This window comes from Medicago truncatula, chromosome 7 (genome assembly GCF_003473485.1).
Source record: "Medicago truncatula cultivar Jemalong A17 chromosome 7, MtrunA17r5.0-ANR, whole genome shotgun sequence".
In the NCBI taxonomy this organism is placed as follows: domain Eukaryota; kingdom Viridiplantae; phylum Streptophyta; class Magnoliopsida; order Fabales; family Fabaceae; genus Medicago; species Medicago truncatula.
In genome coordinates this window covers 49,160,289-49,180,491 of record NC_053048.1, presented here as the reverse complement: position 1 = coordinate 49,180,491, position 20,203 = coordinate 49,160,289, and the positions used below count along the sequence as shown (strand labels likewise).

General features: G+C 33.5%; 2 protein-coding genes across 2 annotated transcripts in view; both read left to right on the top strand.

Moving 5' to 3' along the window:
* Positions 1 to 7,442, top strand: part of LOC11442008 (ABC transporter G family member 39) — a 29,115-nt gene extending 21,673 nt beyond the window's left edge. Inside the window, exons 2-20 of the mRNA XM_003625727.4 lie at positions 425 to 545; positions 665 to 753; positions 848 to 932; positions 1,106 to 1,396; positions 1,644 to 1,734; positions 1,914 to 2,814; positions 3,044 to 3,204; positions 3,342 to 3,445; positions 3,599 to 3,764; positions 3,854 to 3,937; positions 4,185 to 4,321; positions 4,558 to 4,890; positions 4,982 to 5,272; positions 5,349 to 5,432; positions 5,531 to 5,664; positions 5,757 to 5,984; positions 6,110 to 6,281; positions 6,570 to 6,824; positions 6,961 to 7,442. Of these exons, the coding sequence (XP_003625775.2) occupies positions 425 to 545; positions 665 to 753; positions 848 to 932; positions 1,106 to 1,396; positions 1,644 to 1,734; positions 1,914 to 2,814; positions 3,044 to 3,204; positions 3,342 to 3,445; positions 3,599 to 3,764; positions 3,854 to 3,937; positions 4,185 to 4,321; positions 4,558 to 4,890; positions 4,982 to 5,272; positions 5,349 to 5,432; positions 5,531 to 5,664; positions 5,757 to 5,984; positions 6,110 to 6,281; positions 6,570 to 6,824; positions 6,961 to 7,230 (3,997 nt within the window). The 3' untranslated portion in view covers positions 7,231 to 7,442. The remainder of the gene's footprint in view (positions 1 to 424; positions 546 to 664; positions 754 to 847; positions 933 to 1,105; positions 1,397 to 1,643; positions 1,735 to 1,913; positions 2,815 to 3,043; positions 3,205 to 3,341; positions 3,446 to 3,598; positions 3,765 to 3,853; positions 3,938 to 4,184; positions 4,322 to 4,557; positions 4,891 to 4,981; positions 5,273 to 5,348; positions 5,433 to 5,530; positions 5,665 to 5,756; positions 5,985 to 6,109; positions 6,282 to 6,569; positions 6,825 to 6,960) is intronic.
* A 4,408-nt stretch (positions 7,443 to 11,850) lies between these two features.
* Positions 11,851 to 19,441, top strand: LOC11425785 (ABC transporter G family member 39). The gene is made up of 20 exons (XM_003625725.4): positions 11,851 to 12,209; positions 12,377 to 12,497; positions 12,627 to 12,715; positions 12,810 to 12,894; positions 13,062 to 13,352; positions 13,612 to 13,702; positions 13,861 to 14,761; positions 14,915 to 15,075; positions 15,214 to 15,317; positions 15,458 to 15,623; positions 15,714 to 15,794; positions 15,987 to 16,120; positions 16,361 to 16,693; positions 16,784 to 17,074; positions 17,165 to 17,248; positions 17,345 to 17,478; positions 17,572 to 17,799; positions 17,925 to 18,096; positions 18,393 to 18,647; positions 18,901 to 19,441. The coding sequence occupies exons 1-20, from the start codon at positions 11,851 to 11,853 to the stop codon at positions 19,168 to 19,170; spliced, it is 4,350 nt and encodes a 1,449-aa protein (XP_003625773.2). The 3' UTR covers positions 19,171 to 19,441.
* Positions 19,442 to 20,203: the final 762 nt, after the last annotated feature.

Sequence of the window (20,203 nt, the reverse complement as noted above, 5' to 3'; positions counted from 1 at the left end):
CCACATAGATTTCTTAGAAATTAGTGGTCTGACTTACTACGATAGGTGGTTTGTCAAACCATGGTTGGTTGTTGGTCAATGTCCAACGGCTAATTACTGTTTGGATGGACAAACCAAAAGAGAGAATCCACGTTGATAATCTATTATCATAGCAACATCATTCATGAATCATGATAATCATTGCTTGAAAAAGTTGAAATAACATATAAACTTAGAGACAGAAAAAAAAAAAAAAAAAAAAAAAAAAGACAAATGTATCTCTAATTTTGTTGTTAAGTGTTAGAGATGCCAAATTTCGTGACCAATTTAAATTTTTTTCCGTTTCTAATATCTGTTGTTATATCAACTTTTTTTAGTAGTGATGATGATGATGTTTTTGATTCGGTTATGTTTACATTTGTGACTGCAATGCAATACAATGTAGGGTGGGGATTGAAATTCCAAAAATTGAAGTCCGTTATGAGAATTTATCTGTGGAAGGAGATGTGTATGTTGGTAGCAGAGCTCTTCCTACTCTTCTTAATGTTACCATCAATACATTGGAGGTACTTTATTTTCTCATATATATAATAAGACTATCGGATTTAATTGTTTATGCAATTTGAGAGTGGTATAAGTATAGTGCTAATGTTTTATATGATTAATTTGTTTGTTTGCATGGTAGAGTGTTCTTGGATTGTTTCGGCTTGCACCATCCAAGAAGAGAGAGATTCAGATTCTCAAACATGTTAGTGGAATTGTTAAACCATCAAGGTAGATAAAATTAAATTGAATTGATGCCAATCTTATATAATTTAATTTATGACAATGAAAATTATATTTATTTGATTTGGTGCGGTAATTTCAGGATGACACTCCTTCTAGGTCCTCCAGGTTCTGGAAAAACAACATTGCTTCTAGCACTTGCAGGAAAACTTGATCGTGATTTAAGGGTTTGTTCCCATTTCATTTTTTTTTTTTAATTTTGTTTTTCTAAATCATTTTAACTAATTAAGACCCTTTTACTTTTATTTTTCTTTTAATAATGACCCTTTCATTGTTCTTTTATTACTAACTTGTAAATTTGTTTGATGAAATAATGATCTTTATTTTTGGTTGTGATTAGGCATCAGGGAAAATAACTTACTGCGGTCATGAGCTACATGAATTCGTTGCTGCAAAAACTTGTGCCTATATTAGTCAGCATGACATTCACTACGGAGAAATTACAGTGAGAGAGACTTTAGATTTTTCATCACGTTGTCTAGGCGTTGGCAGTAGATATGAAATGTTGACAGAACTCTCAAGAAGGGAGAGAGAAGCTGGAATTAAACCAGACCCTGAGATTGATGCTTTCATGAAGGCTATTGCATTATCAGGCCAAAAAACCAGTTTTGTAACTGATTATGTTCTCAAGGTTTGTGCCTCTGCCTCTATCTCCAGCATGTTTGGATGGAATTATGAATTTATCTACTGACTTAAGCACTTGTGAAAATGTTTGCGAATAACTTATGTCATGACTATAAACTCTTTTCAGCTATTTTCGGTAGCTTTTAAAAACAGTTCATATATGATAAACACTTATGCTATTATCAGCCCTTAATTAAGATGTTTCTCCAAATTTATCCTATTTCGTTAAAAATTGGAGTTTATCATGTAAACAGATGCTTGGATTGGATATTTGTGCTGACATTATGGTTGGTGATGAAATGAGAAGGGGTATCTCTGGAGGACAAAAGAAGCGAGTAACAGCAGGTTATAATATTCTATTTTATTAGATTCTTAACCAGCAATCTGAACTTATTAAACATTTAACCTCACACTTTTAATAATTAAATTAACTCATGAAATAGCATACTAGTGTTTCAGTTCCCTTCTGAACACACTTTCTTCTATCAATCTGTACTGATGACTTCTGTTGTAACTGAGTGTAGGGGAAATGCTAGTAGGGCCAGCACAAGCACTCTTTATGGATGAAATATCAACAGGATTGGATAGTTCAACCACTTTTCAAATATGCAAGTTCATGAGACAAATGGTTCATATAATGGATGTAACCGTAGTCATTTCTCTTTTACAGCCAGCACCAGAGACATTTGAACTCTTTGACGACATTATTCTACTTTCAGAAGGTCAAATTGTATATCAAGGACCACGTGAGAACGTACTAGAGTTCTTTGAATACACAGGTTTTAGGTGTCCTGAGAGAAAAGGGATTGCTGATTTCTTACAAGAAGTAACATCCAAGAAAGATCAACAACAATACTGGTTTAAAATAGATGAACCTTATAGATATGTTTCAGTTCCTGAATTTGTTGATTTCTTTCATTCATTTCATATTGGAGAAGAAATTGCGGCAGAACTTAAGGTTCCTTATAATAAGAGACAAACTCACCCAGCTGCGTTAGTGAAAGAAAAATATGGTATTTCAAATTGGGAACTATTTAAGGCATGCTTTTCTAAAGAATGGCTTCTTATGAAGAGGAATGCTTTTGTTTATGTGTTCAAGACAACACAGATAACAATCATTTCTATTATTACTTTTACTGTGTTCTTTAGAACAAAGATGCCTGTTGGTACTGTTCAAGATGGACAAAAATTCCATGGTGCATTATTTTTTACACTGATAAATGTGATGTTCAATGGGATGGCAGAACTATCCATGACTGTTGCTAGGCTTCCTGTGTTCTATAAACAAAGGGATTTCATGTTTTATCCTGCATGGGCATTTGGATTACCCATATGGATTCTTAGGATTCCTCTTTCCTTTTTGGAATCAGCGATATGGATTGTTCTTACATATTTTACAATTGGGTTCGCTCCTTCTGCTAGCAGGTAATATGAGTGTACTTTTTTCGAACTATATATATATATAGAGGCAATAAGTTTCTTTAACTAGCACTTCAGATTGAAAGGTGTGTCTGACACGTGTAGTTACTTTCAATTACTTCCATTTTTTTTCAAATTATTATCGGTTTGGTGTCTGTGGTAATGCATGGGTGTGTTTTGGCTTCATCAAGTTTTAGAAAATAGAATTATAATTATTTCTTGTCAATATGATCAGATTTTTTCGACAATTCCTGGCATTGTTTGGCATTCATCAGATGGCTCTTTCTTTATTTCGGTTTGTCGCTGCAGTTGGTAGAACACTAGTTATTGCTAATTCATTGGGCACCTTGACCTTGCTAGTGCTATTTGTGCTAGGAGGTTTCATTGTTGCTAAAGGTAAGTAATTGAACACTTCATTTACAACACTTGACACACTGCGCACTAACCACTTGTGCTAACCAAGTGGTGTGTAACCGTGTGTTCAATAGTTCGAACTAATACTTATTGCAACATATTTTGTTTTGTTCTGGTAGAGGACATCAAGCCATGGATGATATGGGGCTATTATATATCTCCTATAATGTATGGCCAGAATGCCATAGCAATCAATGAATTTTTAGACAAACGATGGAGTAAAGTAAGAATTTAATTTTTCCCATTTTTGTTTGTCTCTGCCTTAATATCTTACAAACAAAGACATTTGTGTCCAATGTTAGTTAAATAATTACTTCAATTAATGATATATGAACTTTAATCATTGTTAAATATCCCTTTTTTTAATCTTTTTCAGCCAAATACAGACACAAGAATTGATGCACCAACAGTTGGAAAAGTACTTCTCAAAGCCAGAGGCTTGTATGCAGAAGACTATTGGTATTGGATCTGTATTGGAGCCTTGGTTGGCTTTTCTCTTCTCTTCAACTTTCTCTTCGTTCTTGCATTAACTTATCTGAATCGTAAGTTATACTCCTTTGATTTTAATTGCTATAAGCGAATAATTTTTTCACGGTTGCTAAACCCTTTTAATGTTAAACCAAAATTTCAGCGTTGGGTGATTCAAAAGCAGTCGCTGTGGATGAAGATGACGAGAAGAATGGGAGTCCATCCTCTAGACACCATCCCCTTGAAGGTTTGTATCTATACTAATATATTTCCGCCTTACTTCTTGATGATTCTAATTAGCTGCTTTAATTTTGATTCATAAACATGTTTCAGTACTTTAATTGCAATAATTCCAAATATATTTGAATGCTCCATAACTTTCAATACAAATAATTTTTCTGCAATATTTTCAAAAAAATTAGTTGCACATAGTTCTCATGTATTTAATGCCAATACTTCATTTAACACTGCTAACTATTTCTGATTAAGAACAGACACCGGCATGGAAGTGAGAAACTCTTTAGAAATTATGAGTTCATCGAACCATGAACCGAGAAGAGGAATGGTTCTACCGTTTCAACCTCTTTCGATGACATTCAACCATATTAGCTACTATGTAGACATGCCAGCCGTAAGTTACTCATATTTAAGAACATTTGTCTATGCTATTGAAGAATGTAACATCAATTATGTATACTACTTTAAACTTATTAGGAGCTTAGCATTTGTGAGTGTATATATAAATGAATTTTTCTTGTTTTTCACTTGGATCATGTAAATATGTTCGTTATAATTTATGTGTTCATCAAAATTACTAAATTTTCACTGAATATATGAGTCTTTGTTATATGACTTTTATGGCATCAGGAAATGAAAAGTCAAGGAATCATTAAGGATAAGCTTCAACTACTACAAGATGTTAGTGGTGCTTTTAGACCGGGAATATTAACAGCACTTGTAGGTGTTAGTGGTGCTGGAAAGACAACCCTCATGGATGTATTAGCCGGCAGAAAAACAGGTGGATACATTGAAGGAAATATCAACATATCCGGTTACCGAAAGAACCAAGCAACATTCGCTCGAATAAGCGGTTACTGCGAACAGAATGACATTCATTCTCCACATGTTACTGTCTATGAATCACTATTGTTTTCAGCATGGCTCCGTCTTCCTTCGGATGTTAAGACACAAACTCGAAAGGTGTGTTGGTACATGCTTTGTCATCTTAAGCCTGATTTTATTCCTTTTCAATACAACTTTGATTTAGTTTTCTACTTATATTGTAATGTAGATGTTTGTTGAAGAAGTTATGGAGTTGGTAGAGCTGAAACCACTTAGAGATGCTCTTGTGGGCCTTCCAGGTGTGGATGGTCTATCAACAGAACAAAGGAAGAGGCTTACTATTGCTGTAGAGCTTGTTGCCAACCCTTCAATCATCTTCATGGATGAACCAACATCAGGCCTCGATGCTAGAGCCGCTGCAATCGTTATGCGAACCGTGAGAAATACAGTAGATACAGGGAGAACTGTTGTTTGCACAATTCATCAACCAAGTATAGACATTTTTGAAGCTTTTGATGAGGCAAGTTTCTTTGTTATTCATTTCCTTGGTTGATTATTATTGCATATGTTTAATTTTGATTTCTTTGCTACTATAGCTATTGTTGATGAAAAGAGGAGGACAAGTTATATACGCTGGACCTCTCGGCCGCCACTCATATAAGCTTGTAGAATACTTTGAAGTAAGTATTGAAAAATTTGATGTTTTTACAAGTATATACCATCTTTGAAGTCTTTATTATAGATATTAATAACTTCATTTATTGTACACAAACTTCAGGCTATCTCAGGGGTTCAAAAAATCAAGGAAGGTTATAATCCGGCTACATGGATGCTTGAGGTCAGCTCAGCAACAATTGAGGCTCAATTAGAAGTAGATTTTGCAGAGATTTATAACAATTCTACCCTTTACCAGTAAGCTTTATTGTGTTGTAACTAGTTTGCTTAAGTTACAAGCAACAACAATTCTAGCTTTGTAACTCTTGTTTTCTTTGTACTTTATTTAGGAGGAATCAAGAACTTATAAAGGAGCTCAGTACTCCTGCCCCAGATTCAAATGACTTGTACTTCCCAACCAAATATTCACAGTCATTTTTTGTTCAATGCAAAGCTAACTTCTGGAAACAAAATTTGTCATATTGGAGACATTCTCAATATAATGCCGTCCGATTCTTGATGACCATAATCATTGGATTATTGTTTGGTCTAATATTTTGGAAGCAAGCCAAAAAGACGTGAGTCATAAAAATGCATATTCAGTCAATTTTTCCTTATTAATGGTGTTTGGTATTCTTACAAGTCACGTTGCACTTCATTAATATTCACTTTTAGTTTGTGCTTAACAAAAATTATTTTCCAGCAAAACACAACAAGATTTGCTGAATCTCTTGGGAGCCATGTACTCTGCTGTGCTTTTTCTTGGTGCGACAAATTCTGCAACCGTGCAACCAGTTGTTTCCATTGCAAGAACGATCTTTTATCGGGAAAGAGCAGCAGGGATGTATTCTGCATTGCCTTATGCATTTGGTCAGGTATAAAAAAAGAAGAGTAATCCATAGATTTTTTTATGTCTTAAACAAAAATATATATATATATATTTGGTTTGAGCAAGTATTTTATTTTTCGTTTTTCAATTTTGATCTAAAATTGCACTCGGTTTTCACTCTGTTTCAAGTTTTTAAAGATTTGTGGTGGATACTTCTTTTTCAAATCCATATTATTAAAACAAAATTCGTTTTCTAAAACTTAAAATGTCCTAACGAATTCCATTTTTCTTTATTTATTAAGGCTGAACTAGAAGTACTTAATTGACAATGCAGGTTGCAGTTGAGACAGTTTATAATGCAATTCAAACAGCCATTTACACACTAATCCTTTACTCCATGATTGGGTTTGAATGGAAAGTAGCAAACTTCATATGGTTCTTCTACTACATACTAATGTGTTTTATCTACTTCACATTTTATGGAATGATGCTTGTTGCACTAACACCAGACCACGTTGTTGCTGGCATTTCTATGGCCTTCTTTTTGAGTTTTTGGAACTTGTTCTCTGGCTTTGTCATTCCTCGGATGGTAAGTAACTAATATTTTTTTTCATTTCAAAATAGAGGAACTAAAATCGTAAATGAGTGAAAATAGTTTGAATAAAAGTACATTTTTTAATATCGAAACATACATATATTTCATTTTTGTACTGTATGATATGCAGCAAATTCCTATATGGTGGAGATGGTACTATTGGGCTTCTCCTGTTGCATGGACACTATATGGCCTTATAACCTCACAGCTAGGTGACAAAAATACAGAACTAGTGATACCGGGAGCTGGAAGCATGGAACTCAAGGAATTCTTGAAACAAAATTGGGGTTATGATCATGATTTCCTTCCACAAGTTGCTGTTGCTCATTTAGGCTGGGTTCTCCTCTTTGCATTTGTGTTTGCATTTGGCATCAAATTCTTCAACTTCCAGAGAAGATAATACATATATCAGCTGAAAAATTACTACATGTATAATATTTTTATTGGTATATATAGGAATTCATTTATTCAATACATAAAGCTTTAGGAGTTGAGTAGATAAATAAATAGATGAAGAAGTAGTTGTATGTCTCATGTGAAATCACCAACAATATTGTTTTGATACTATACTTATTTAACAGTTAAATATAGAGTGTTCAGTTATTTTCTGAATAGAACAACAACTATTAGTTTGATATATGTATTACTAAAATCGTCTCAATTGTTTATAGTTTATACTACAACACATATTGGGTGTTTATGTTTACTTTTTCCGTTTTAAAAGGGAACAATGCTTGTGTAGTTGTTTGCAAAACATGGTGAAGTTGGTAAAGAAATTAAGAACAAAGAACATGAAAGAAGAGAGTGTGGTAAAGACTCCAAAGCTTGTGTCCATATTAAGTTAGTTTGCTTTGCCTATGTCAGTTTCTTTATATCCTTAATGCAATAGGATAATAGTGAATTCCCTTCGTGATATTTTGGACTTCCATTTATATAGTTTGCGTAGCGTTGATGATAGTTTACAGAATACTATAGTTCAATTATCATAGAATGAAAGGAAGTGATTTGAGATGATTGAGAGCAAGACTAAATTCATATCTTCTACATCAAGTTTTTCTGTATGGACAGACATTATTTTTATATGTTGACCAATTTATGCCACTTGACGAGAAAATACAATCATTTCATATTTTTGTTGATGCTATTTAAATGACAAAAAGTTATGATTGTATCTAACACCGTATAATAACATAACACTTATATTAGAGATTAGAATGATGCTTTTGTCCATATGAAATTGAATTGGTTTGCATCAAAATGTGAGGTGCATATTGGTGAATAGCTTCCTCTCTAATTGTAACCACTTGGCTGAGTTTGATGATATTATTTCTAATTGTAAAAGTGCATTTTTTTTCTTGTATATAAATGTTGGTATAAGCCCTAGAGGCCAATAGTTTATGTTAAACTTATCTTTATGTATCGTGACTTTTATTATTGAATAATATATGACACTCTTTGTTATATTTGTAGGTAGTAATGTTAATAAAGCCCCTATAGAATAGATAGTTCTGTGTGTGACTTAATCATGAGATTACATTAACATAAAGAACGTTATTCTAAATGTATCCGTAGTCAAGCTTTAATATGAATTGGGATAATAATAAAGCGTCGAGACTAAATTATGTATGTAAATTGATAACCACATCTCATGGGTCATAGATATGAGATATTAAGTCTACTATACATAGGTATAAATATTAGGAGTCAATGCTAACCAAATAGCTTGATCTCCGAAAAATGACGCGACAAACCTATAGTGTCACACACAAAAAGAACGGTCAAAAGAGAAATATAAGTATGACTTATATAATAAGTGCGTTTATTAAATAATGCTAATTAGTTAGCAAAATACTAAACTCGCTATTGGGCTTGCGGAAGCCCAATAGTGGCTTCTGACTTGCAGGGCACTCTAGAAGTTCTATAAATAGAGGAAATTTTACCCTACACCCCAACACATGTACTTTCACCCCTACAAATCATCAAAAATTCCAATTTTGTCCTTTTTGCTATTTAACCTTTTGCACATTAAATATTCCACCATCACTTTTCACATTTTCCATGGAGTTCACCCCCACATGGTATTTTTCAAGTCCGTGTTTCTGATTTATTCCTCTGATATACTCCCTCCATCCCAAATTGTAAGTCGCTTTAGAGAAAAAAAATTGTCTCAAATTATATGTCGCTTTACAATAGCAATGCAACATTAATGCTACTTTTCCTATATTTATTACTCTCTCTTCTTTCAATTCTTTCATTTATCTTTCCCATATTATTTATTAAGGACAATTTTGTAAAACAAATCATAATATCTCTTTTCCACACAATATTAATTACATTTCTTAATATGTGTAAAATTCCCAAAACGTCGTACAATTTGGGACGGAGGGAGTACAAGGCTTCCGAAAATTTTCAGAAATACTCATCTTTACTTTTCTTGAATGTTGGACATCCTTTCCGAAAATAAACCGGAAACCTTATATAACAGTTCCGGTGTACATCTTTTTTCCGGAATTTATTTTCTTATTTTAAAAAGAATCAGACAAAGAATTTAATAAAAGATGGGGAATTATTAAAAAAGGAGACAAGAATTAAGCTAAAAAACAATAACCTCACAAAACCAGAAGAAGAACAAAAGTGAGAACTTTAAAAAGGTTGTTTTATGGCCTCTGCACTTCGGCTTGATGTATAGCCGCTTAATTAAAAAAGTTTGAGTTAATTAAATAAAAAGTAAGAACTTAAAAAATAGAAAAACAATGCTTGTCCGAAAGAAAAAGAAAAAGAAAAACAGTGCTTGAACTGGAAAACTTTATGAAACGATTCCGGGACGAGTCATCCGGAAGGCTTTGCAAGCGGTTTCCGAAAGATCAGAGAACGATTCAGTGAACTATATCCGTAACCCATAATACGATTCCGCAAATCCAACACAATCATAGGGCAAAACAACTCTGGTAACTCAGAAAACCTTGGAATATCCATAAAACCTCAAACCTCAATCAATGATTCCGGTAAAGGATTGAGAGAACAAACACAACCGTATGGAGAAACAATTCCGGTTGCAAGAGTCGATGCCAGAAAAAGAAAAATCAAATCAAAACGTTAGGGTTCCGGCAATACTTGTTGCTGCTGCAAACGTTTTCAAGAAAAACGTGGGGTGAACAAGGTGGGGGTGAATAAGTGAAAGAGTGATTAAGTTTTATTTTATATAAAGGGTAAATTTGGTACTTTGTGTCAAATGTTGGGGTCAACGTATAAATGTAGGGGTATGAAGTATAACTTCCATAAATAGAACCCTGTCTTTGTTACACATTTTTTAGAAACCCGCGTTCTTTGAACTTCGGCTTCATTGGCTAGCACCGAAACTTGGAGGAGCACCTTTCTGCTTGCTTTGCTGTGATCGTGATTCCATATTCCACACTTCGAGGTAACAATCGAATCATTGATTCTTGTCAAATTCGTAATGATCCAAGGAAAGAAAATTGAAAAAATTTATTCCGCTATTTATTCTGTAACTTCGATTTTCCTTCGATAAACTCTAGTGTTGAGTTTATCTCGAGATAAACAAATGAGGTTGCTCCCACTCTTACTAAGGCGTGCACATTGGGGTTTCCATAGCAAACTTTCCAATGGTTTTCTCTCCTTCCTCTCACGATACAATACGCGCTCGCACATAAATGGTTATTTTTACGCAATCTTGACATGTTTGGTTAGGAATGAAGGATGTTTTGGTTTTGTTTTTTCTCCTACTCTAACTTTAACCCGTTCTTTCACCACTTCCTCAATTTCTTCCTAAATACATGTTCATGAAAGTACCGTGTGAACCATTTTCAACTGTTTACCAAAATTCAAGCAATATTAATGTTGGTCATTTTTCAACCTGTCATTAACTTCTGAAGAGTGCTTTATTCAGGAAAAAAACTTCTAAAGAGTACTTGAGGGGTATTTATTTACACGTAAATTTAAATTTTCAAGGGGTATTCACTACATAAGTTTTAAATTTGAGGGATATTTGCACAAAAGTGTTATATTTGAGAGGGGAGTAGTTGTCTAATTTTACAATCACATGTATTTTAGACAAAAAATATTAAAAAAGGTAGTCAATTACCCAACGTGACGTGGCATAACCTTCAGTCCTTCAGTCCACATGGATGTGCCACGTGTACAAAAAAAATAGACTGACGGGATAATTTTTTGGTTACAAAACTGACGGGATAATGGTTATTTTTTAAAGTTTCACAAAATTGAGTGGGTTTTTTCACGAAAGTTTACAATTTTAATTGAACTATTTACTCAAGATAAACTCCATAATTGAAATGCACTCCTCTAGAGAAGAAAATACAGTGAAAAATATCAAAATAAAAATAAAAAACACAATTCATAATTTACTATATGAGTAAACACAAAATATCAATTATGATATTATTCCCACTTGAAGTTGATAGTTAAGAATGAGATTGAGAAACGTGATGTTAATCCTTTTTAACCAAAATTCCTTCCCAAGTACTCCTCCAAATCAATTATAGGCTATACAGTATAGCTGGCTACAGGCCAGCTCAATGAAATGCAAGAAAGATATAATAAACTCCATAATTGAAATGACCCTACTCTAGAGTAAATACTTAATAATGTGAAAAGAATCAAAAAAATATTTCAACATTCATTATTTACATACATGTATTATCTAAAAATGTCCCTTATTAGGAAAACCGAATGAGATAATGTTGACTTCAAATTCCAAGTTAATTGCATTTCTAGAATGAATTTCTAGAAACTATATATTCCCGATAATTCTTGTATGGTCAAAAACAGAAATTCAATTCATTTAGACATACAAACAAAAATACACCTTAATTAATTTTTTGAATAATAATAACAATCAATTAATTTTTTTTCTATTTTTCTCTTTTTCCATTAGGGTGATAAGTTTACGCCTAAACCATTTAAATTTGGGGTTATCACCACACAAACATTGTTCATATCTTCCTACTTGTTGGTAGTTAAGATTGAGAAATTAGTTAGTAAAATGGCATCGGTAATGGCAAGGGATGAGGTGACAATATCAACAAGCAGTCGTCGGAGTTTCCGGGAGATGTGGCCAGTGACAGCAGCTGCTCCGGACGTGTTCGAGCGGAGTGATCGACACACACAAGAGGATGATGAGTATCACCTCACTTGGGTAGCCATTGAGCGGCTGCCTACTTTTGAGAGAATGAGAAAAGGTGTAATAAAACACGTTGATGAAAATGGAAAAGTTGTGCATGATGAAGTTGATGTTGCGAAACTTGGTTTTCATGACAAAAAACTCTTGTTGGATAGCATCCTTAAGATTGTCGAAGAAGACAATGAGAAGTTTCTCAGAAAACTTAGAGACCGACAAGACAGGTTTGTCTCTTTATCTTTATATTTTGATTGGTGTTTTAGATTTTCTTGATCCGTCTTTTGGCCATTAGCCAACAACCAAGTGATAGTCAAACATAGCACAATATATTGTTTGATAAACCACATTAGTTGGTTGTTGACTATTGTTCCAAAAATCCAATACAATGTAGGGTGGGGATTGAAATTCCAAAAATTGAAGTACGTTATGAAAATTTGTCTGTGGAAGGAGATGTGCATGTTGGAAGTAGAGCACTTCCTACTCTGCTTAATGTTACCATCAATACTTTGGAGGTAGTACTTATTTACTCATATATTATGAAACTATCAGATTTAATTGTTTATGTAGTTTTTAGGTAAATTTGAGTGTTATTAGTTTGATACTAATGCTTTATACAATTAATTTGTTTGTGTGCATGGTAGAGTGTTCTTGGATTGTTTCGGCTTGCACCATCCAAGAAGAGAGAGATTCAGATTCTCAAACATGTTAGTGGAATTGTTAAACCATCAAGGTAGATAAAATTAATTTGAATTGATGCCATTCTTATATAATTTAATTTATGACAATGAAAATTATATTTGTTTAATTTGGTGTGGTAATTTCAGGATGACACTCCTTCTAGGTCCTCCAGGTTCTGGGAAAACAACATTGCTTCTAGCACTTGCAGGAAAACTTGATCATGATTTAAGGGTTTGTTCCCATTCATTTTTTAATTTTATTTTTTCTAAATCAGTTTAACTAATTAAGACCCTTTCACTTTTATTTTTCTTTTAATAACAACCCTTTCATTATTTTTTTATTACTAACTTGTAAATTTGTTTGATGAAATAATGAGCTTTATTTTTGGATGTGATTAGGCTTCTGGGAAAATAACTTACTGCGGTCATGAGCTAAATGAATTCGTCGCTGCAAAAACTTGTGCCTATATTAGTCAGCATGACATCCACTATGGAGAAATGACAGTGAGAGAGACTTTAGATTTTTCATCACGTTGTCTAGGTGTTGGCAGTAGGTATGAAATGTTGAAAGAACTCTCAAAAAGAGAGAGAGAAGCTGGAATTAAACCAGACCCTGAGATTGATGCTTTCATGAAGGCTGTTGTATTATCAGGCCAAAAGAGCAGTTTTGTAACAGATTATGTTCTCAAGGTTTGTGTATCTTCTTCTATTCTGGCCATGTTTGGATTGAATTATTTGAGGTTATCTACTGACTTGAGCACATTTGAAAGTGTTTGGAAAAACTTATAGAAACAACTCAGGATATGTTTATAAATTGTTACCAGCTTACTTTTGTAGCTAATAAAAACAGTTCATATGATAAACACTTATGCTATTGTCAGGCCTTAATTAAGTTGTTTATCCAAATTTATCTTATTTCGTTAAAAGTTGGAGTTTATCATGTTAACAGATGCTTGGATTGGATATTTGTGCTGACATTATGGTTGGTGATGAAATGAGAAGGGGTATCTCTGGAGGACAAAAGAAAAGAGTAACAACAGGTTATAATATTCTTTTTTATTTGATTACTAACCAACAATCTGAACTTATTAAATATTTAATCTCACGCTTTTGATAATTAAATTAACTTATGAAGTTGCATACTAGTGTTTCAGTTCTATCAATTTGTACTAATTGCTTTTGTTGTAACTGGGTGTAGGGGAAATGCTAGTAGGACCAGCACAAGCACTCTTTATGGATGAAATATCAACGGGATTGGATAGTTCAACCACTTTTCAAATATGCAAGTTCGTGAGACAAGTGGTTCATATACTGGATGCAACCGTCATCGTTTCGCTTTTACAGCCAGCACCAGAGACATTTGACCTCTTTGACGACATTATTCTTCTTTCAGAAGGTCAAATAGTATATCAAGGTCCGCGTGAAAATGTGCTAGAGTTCTTCGAATACACAGGCTTTAGGTGTCCAGAGAGAAAAGGTGTTGCTGATTTCTTACAAGAAGTAACATCCAAGAAAGATCAACAACAATACTGGTTTAAAAGAGATGAACCTTATAGATATGTTTCAGTTCCTGAATTTGTTGATTTCTTTCATTCATTTCATATTGGAGAGGAAATTGCGGCAGAGATTAAGGTTCCTTATAATAAGAGTCAAACTCACCCAGCAGCATTAGTCAAAGAAAAATATGGTATTTCAAAATGGGAACTATTTAAGGCATGCTTTTCAAAGGAATGGCTTCTTATGAAGAGGAATGCTTTTGTTTATGTGTTCAAAACAACACAGATAGCAATCATGTCTGTTATTACTTTTACTGTGTTCTTTAGAACAAAGATGCCGGTTGGTACTGTTCAAGATGGACAAAAATTCTACGGTGCATTATTCTTCACTCTGATAAATGTGATGTTTAATGGGTTGGCAGAAGTATACATGACAGTTGCTAGGCTTCCTGTGTTCCACAAACAGAGGGATTTCTTGTTTTACCCTGCATGGGCATTTGGATTACCTATATGGATTCTTAGGGTCCCGATCTCCTTTTTGGAATCTTTGATATGGATTGTACTTACATATTTTACAGTTGGGTTTGCTCCTTCTGCTAGCAGGTAATATGAGTTTACTTTTATCAACTATATACATTCAACCCGTTTTTTTTTTTCAAATTATTACCGGTTTGCTGTCTGTGTTAGTGCATTAGTGTGTTTTGGCATCAACAAGTTTTAAAAAGTAGAATGATAATTTCTTGTCTATTTGATCAGATTTTTCCGACAATTCTTGGCATTGTTCGGCATTCATCAGATGGCTCTTTCTTTATTTCGGTTCGTCGCTGCAGTTGGTAGAACACTAGTTGTTGCAAATTCATTGGGTACCTTGACCTTGCTAGTGATATTTGTGCTAGGAGGTTTCATTGTTGCTAAAGGTAAATAATTGAACACTAATTGATCACTTCATGTAGAACATTTGGCACACTGCACACTAACCACTTGTGCTAACCAAGGGGTGCATTCAATAGTTCGAACTAATACTAATTGTAACATATTTTCTTTTGTTCTTGTAGACGACATTAAGCCATGGATGATATGGGCCTATTATATATCTCCTATAATGTATGGCCAGAATGCCATAACAATTAATGAATTCTTAGACAAAAGATGGAGTACAGTAAGAATTTTATTACGCCATTCTTGTTTGTCACTGCCTTAATGTACTTACAAACAGCAAAGACATTTATCTCTAATGTTAGTTAAATAGTCACTTCTATAAATGATATATGAACTATCCCTTTTTTTAATCTTTTTCAGCCAAATACAGACACAAGAATTGATGCACCAACAGTTGGAAAAGTACTTCTCAAAGCCAGAGGCTTGTATACAGAAGAATATTGGTATTGGATCTGCATTGGAGCCTTGATTGGGTTTTCTCTTCTCTTCAACCTTCTCTTCCTTCTTGCATTAACTTATTTGAACCGTAAGTTATATTCTTTTTATATTCATTGTCTGTAATTGAATATTTTTTTCATGGTTGCTAAACACTTTTGATGTTAATTCAAAATTTCAGCATTAGCCGATTCGAAAGCAGTCACTGTGGATGAAGATGACAAGAATGGAAATCCATCCTCTAGACATCATCCCCTCGAAGGTTTGCATCTATACTAAGTGATTCTAAGTGTATCTAATTGTTATTTATAGAAATGTGTGTTACTAATTAGCAGCTTTAACTTTGATTGATAAACATGTTTTAGTTTAGTTGCAATAGTTAAAGATAGATATGAGTGTTCCAAAACTTTAAATACAAGTCATTTTTCTTCATTTTGCGGCAATATTTTAACAGGTACCAACATGGAAGTGAGAAACTCTTCAGAAATAATGAGTTCATCGAACCAACCGAGAAGAGGAATGGTGCTACCGTTTCAACCTCTTTCAATGGAATTCAATCATATTAGCTACTACGTAGACATGCCAGACGTAAGTTACTCAATTCTAAGTGCATTTTTCTATGCTTTTGTACTATTTAACATCACCAATCATGTATACTTCCATTTTGAACTCATTAGGAGCTTAGCATTTGTGAGTGTATATATAAATGAAGTTTTCCTGTCTTTCACTTGGATCATGTAAATATGTTCTTTATAATTTATTTTCCATCAAAATTATTGGATTTTTCACTGAATATATGAGCTTTTCTTATGACTTTTATCGTATCAGGAAATGAAGAGTCGAGGAATAATTAAGGATAAACTTCAATTACTACAAGATGTTAGTGGTTCTTTTAGACCAGGAATATTAACAGCACTTGTAGGTGTTAGTGGTGCTGGAAAGACAACCCTAATGGATGTATTAGCTGGAAGAAAGACAGGTGGATACATCGAAGGAAATATCAGCATATCTGGTTACCCAAAGAACCAAGAAACATTCGCTCGAATAAGCGGTTACTGCGAACAGAATGACATTCATTCTCCACATGTCACTGTCTATGAATCACTATTGTTTTCAGCCTGGCTTCGTCTTCCTTCAGATGTTAAGGCAGAAACTAGAAAGGTTTGTTGGTACAGGTTGTCATCTTAAGTCTGATACAATTCTTTTTTAATACAATTTTGATTTAGTTTCCGATTTCTATTGTTGATGTAGATGTTTGTTGAAGAAGTGATGGAGTTAGTAGAACTTCAACCACTTAGAGATGCTCTTGTGGGCCTTCCAGGTGTGGATGGTCTATCAACAGAACAAAGGAAGAGGCTTACTATCGCTGTTGAGCTTGTTGCCAACCCTTCAATCATCTTCATGGATGAACCAACATCAGGCCTCGATGCTAGAGCCGCTGCAATCGTTATGCGGACCGTGAGAAATACAGTGGATACAGGGAGAACTGTTGTTTGCACAATTCATCAACCAAGTATAGACATTTTTGAAGCTTTTGATGAGGCAAGTCTAGAGTTCAAAGTTTCTCTGCTATTTCTTTACCTGGTTGTTTATTATTGTGTAGCTTGAACTTTTATTTATTTGTTACCATAGCTATTGTTGATGAAAAGAGGAGGACAAGTTATCTACGCTGGACCTCTCGGCCGCCACTCACATAAACTTGTAGAATATTTTGAAGTGAGCATTGAAAACTTTGAAGTTTTTACATGTCTACCATTTTTGAAGCCTTTATTATAGATCTTAATAACTTCATATAATGTACACAAACTTCAGGTTATCCCAGGGGTTCAAAAAATTAAGGATGGTTATAATCCGGCCACATGGATGCTGGAGGTCAGCTCTGCTTCAATTGAGGCTCAACTAGAAGTAGATTTTGCAGAGATTTATAAAACCTCTACCCTTTACCAGTAAGATTTTTTGTGTTGTAACTAAGTTTTCTTAAGTTACAAGGAACAAAATTTATAGCTTTATAACCCCCGTTCTCTTTGTACTTTCTTTAGGAGGAACCAAGAACTTATAAACGAGCTCAATACCCCTGCACCAGATTCGAATGACTTGTACTTCCCAACCAAATATTCGCAATCATTTTTTGTTCAATGCAAAGCTAACTTTTGGAAACAACATTTGTCCTATTGGAGACATTCTCAATACAATGCCGTCCGATTCTTGATGACCATAATCATCGGAGTATTGTTTGGTCTAATATTTTGGAAGCAGGCCAAAAAGACGTAAGTCTTAAAAATGCATATTCACTCAATTTTTCCTTATTAGTGGTGTTTGGTATTCCAACAAGTCATATTGCACTGCACTAATATTCAGTTTTAACTTGTGCTTAACAAAAATTATTTGGCAGCAAAACACAACAAGATTTACTGAATCTTTTGGGAGCCATGTACTCTACTGTGTTTTTTCTTGGCACTACGAATTCTATGACCGTGCAACCAGTTGTTTCAATTGCAAGAACAATCTTCTATCGGGAAAGAGCAGCAGGAATGTATTCTGCATTACCTTATGCATTTGGTCAGGTATAAAAAGAATGGAAGTTCGATCTACTTTTTTTTTATGTATTAAACAAAAAAAAAATCTATATGGTTTGAGAAAGTTTTTTCTTTTTTTTTCTTTTTTTCACTTTTAATCAAAAATTGCACTCGGTTTTCACTCCATTTCATGTTTTAAAGATTTGTACAGGGAATATTCCTGGACTAATCCTTAAAAGCAGGAAATAAAAACAAAATTCGTTTTCTCAAACTTAACAGCGCCTAACGAATTCCATTTAGTTTAATTATTGAATCTAAACTAAAGAAATTTATTGATAATGCAGATGGCAGTTGAGACAATTTATAATGCAATTCAAACAACCATTTACGCACTAATTGTTTACTCCATGATTGGGTTTGAATGGAAGGCGGCGAACTTCTTATGGTTCTTCTACTACATACTAATGAGTTTTATCTACTTCACATTTTATGGAATGATGGTTGTTTCACTAACACCAGACGACGTTATTGCTGGCATTTGCATGTTCTTCTTTTTGAGTTTTTGGAACTTGTTCTCTGGTTTTGTCATTCCTAGGATGGTAAGTGACTACCCTTTTGATATTTAATTTATATTTTCATTATGGAAATGATTATTTTTCTTTTTTGATGGGCTTAAATGCATTTTCAATCTCAAACTCAACCGCGAGAAAAATTTGAGGACTATATTTTTTTATTTCAAAATAGAGGAACTAAAATCATGAATGGCTGAAAATAGATTGACTAAAAGTGCATTTAGATCTTTTGAATATTGAAACATACATATATTTAATTTTTCTACTATATGATATACAGGAAATTCCGATATGGTGGAGATGGTACTATTGGGCTTCTCCAGTTGCATGGACACTATATGGCCTTATAACCTCACAGCTAGGTGACAAAAATACAGAAATAGTGATACCAGGAGTTGGAAGCATGGAACTGAAGGAGTTCTTGAAACAAAATTGGGGTTATGATCATGATTTCCTTCCACTAGTTGTTGTTGCTCACTTAGGCTGGGTTCTCCTCTTTGCATTTGTGTTTGCTTTTGGCATCAAATTCATCAACTTCCAGAAAAGATAGTATATGAACAAGACTATATATATCATCTGAAAAATTACTACATATGTATTATATTTTTTTATTGGAATAGGAATTCAATTATTCAATATATAAACTCTAGGAATCACCTCTTTGAGCAAATCCAACCTATAGTAGTTGAGTAGATAAATAAATAAATAGATGAAGAAGTAGCTGTATGTCTCATGTGAAATCACCAACACTATTGTTTTGATGCTATACTTATTTAACAGTTAAATAGAGAGTGCTCATTTATGTTCTAAATAGAACAACAAATATTAGTTTGATTGAATTGCTACTAAAATTGTCTCAATTGTTTATAATTTTTTTTACTACAACATATATTGGGTGTTTTGTGTTTACTTTAACCCATTTAAAAAGGGAACAAGGCCGGTGGTGTATTTGTTAGCAAAATATGGTGAAGTTGCTAAAGAAATTATGAACAAAGAAGATGAAAGAATTCAAGAGTGTGGAAGACTCCAAAGCTTGTGTCCATATTAATGCAATAGGATAATAGCTAACTCCCTTCATCATATTTTGGAGTTCTATTTTATTTTATTTTTGGTGGAATTTTTGGAATTCTATTTATATAGTTTTCATATCATATTTACAAGCGTTAATGATAGATTACATAGAAAGAAAGGAAGTGATTTGAGATGATTAAGAGCAAGACTAATTAAAGTCATATCATCCACCAAGTTTTTCTGTATGGACATTGGTTTTATATGGAGACAAATCCATGGCACTTGATGGGAAAATACCAAACAGGTTTACAATTGATTAAAAAAAAAGTTTCCATTGCTGCCAAAAGTGAGGAGACGCCTCACTTAAGTGGTGCATCATGACTATTAAGTTTCATTATGTGCATTTAACTAAATTCCTTAATACTCCATTTGGTGACTATTAAGAAATTATAATGAAACTTTTTTTTGACACATATACATGATGAAACCAACATACGACGAAAGTGAAATTTAATAATAAGATTACGTGAAAAAATAATGTATTATACAAAAATACTCTTGAGATAAAAAAT

Coding starts and splice junctions, on each gene's coding strand:
- LOC11425785 (XM_003625725.4), top strand. CDS start 11,851: ATGGCATCGGTAATGGCAAGGGATGAGGTGACAATATCAACAAGCAGT. Junction 12,716..12,809: donor GGAATTGTTAAACCATCAAG/GTAGATAAAATT, acceptor TGGTAATTTCAG/GATGACACTCCTTCTAGGTC. Junction 15,318..15,457: donor TAGACAAAAGATGGAGTACA/GTAAGAATTTTA, acceptor AATCTTTTTCAG/CCAAATACAGACACAAGAAT.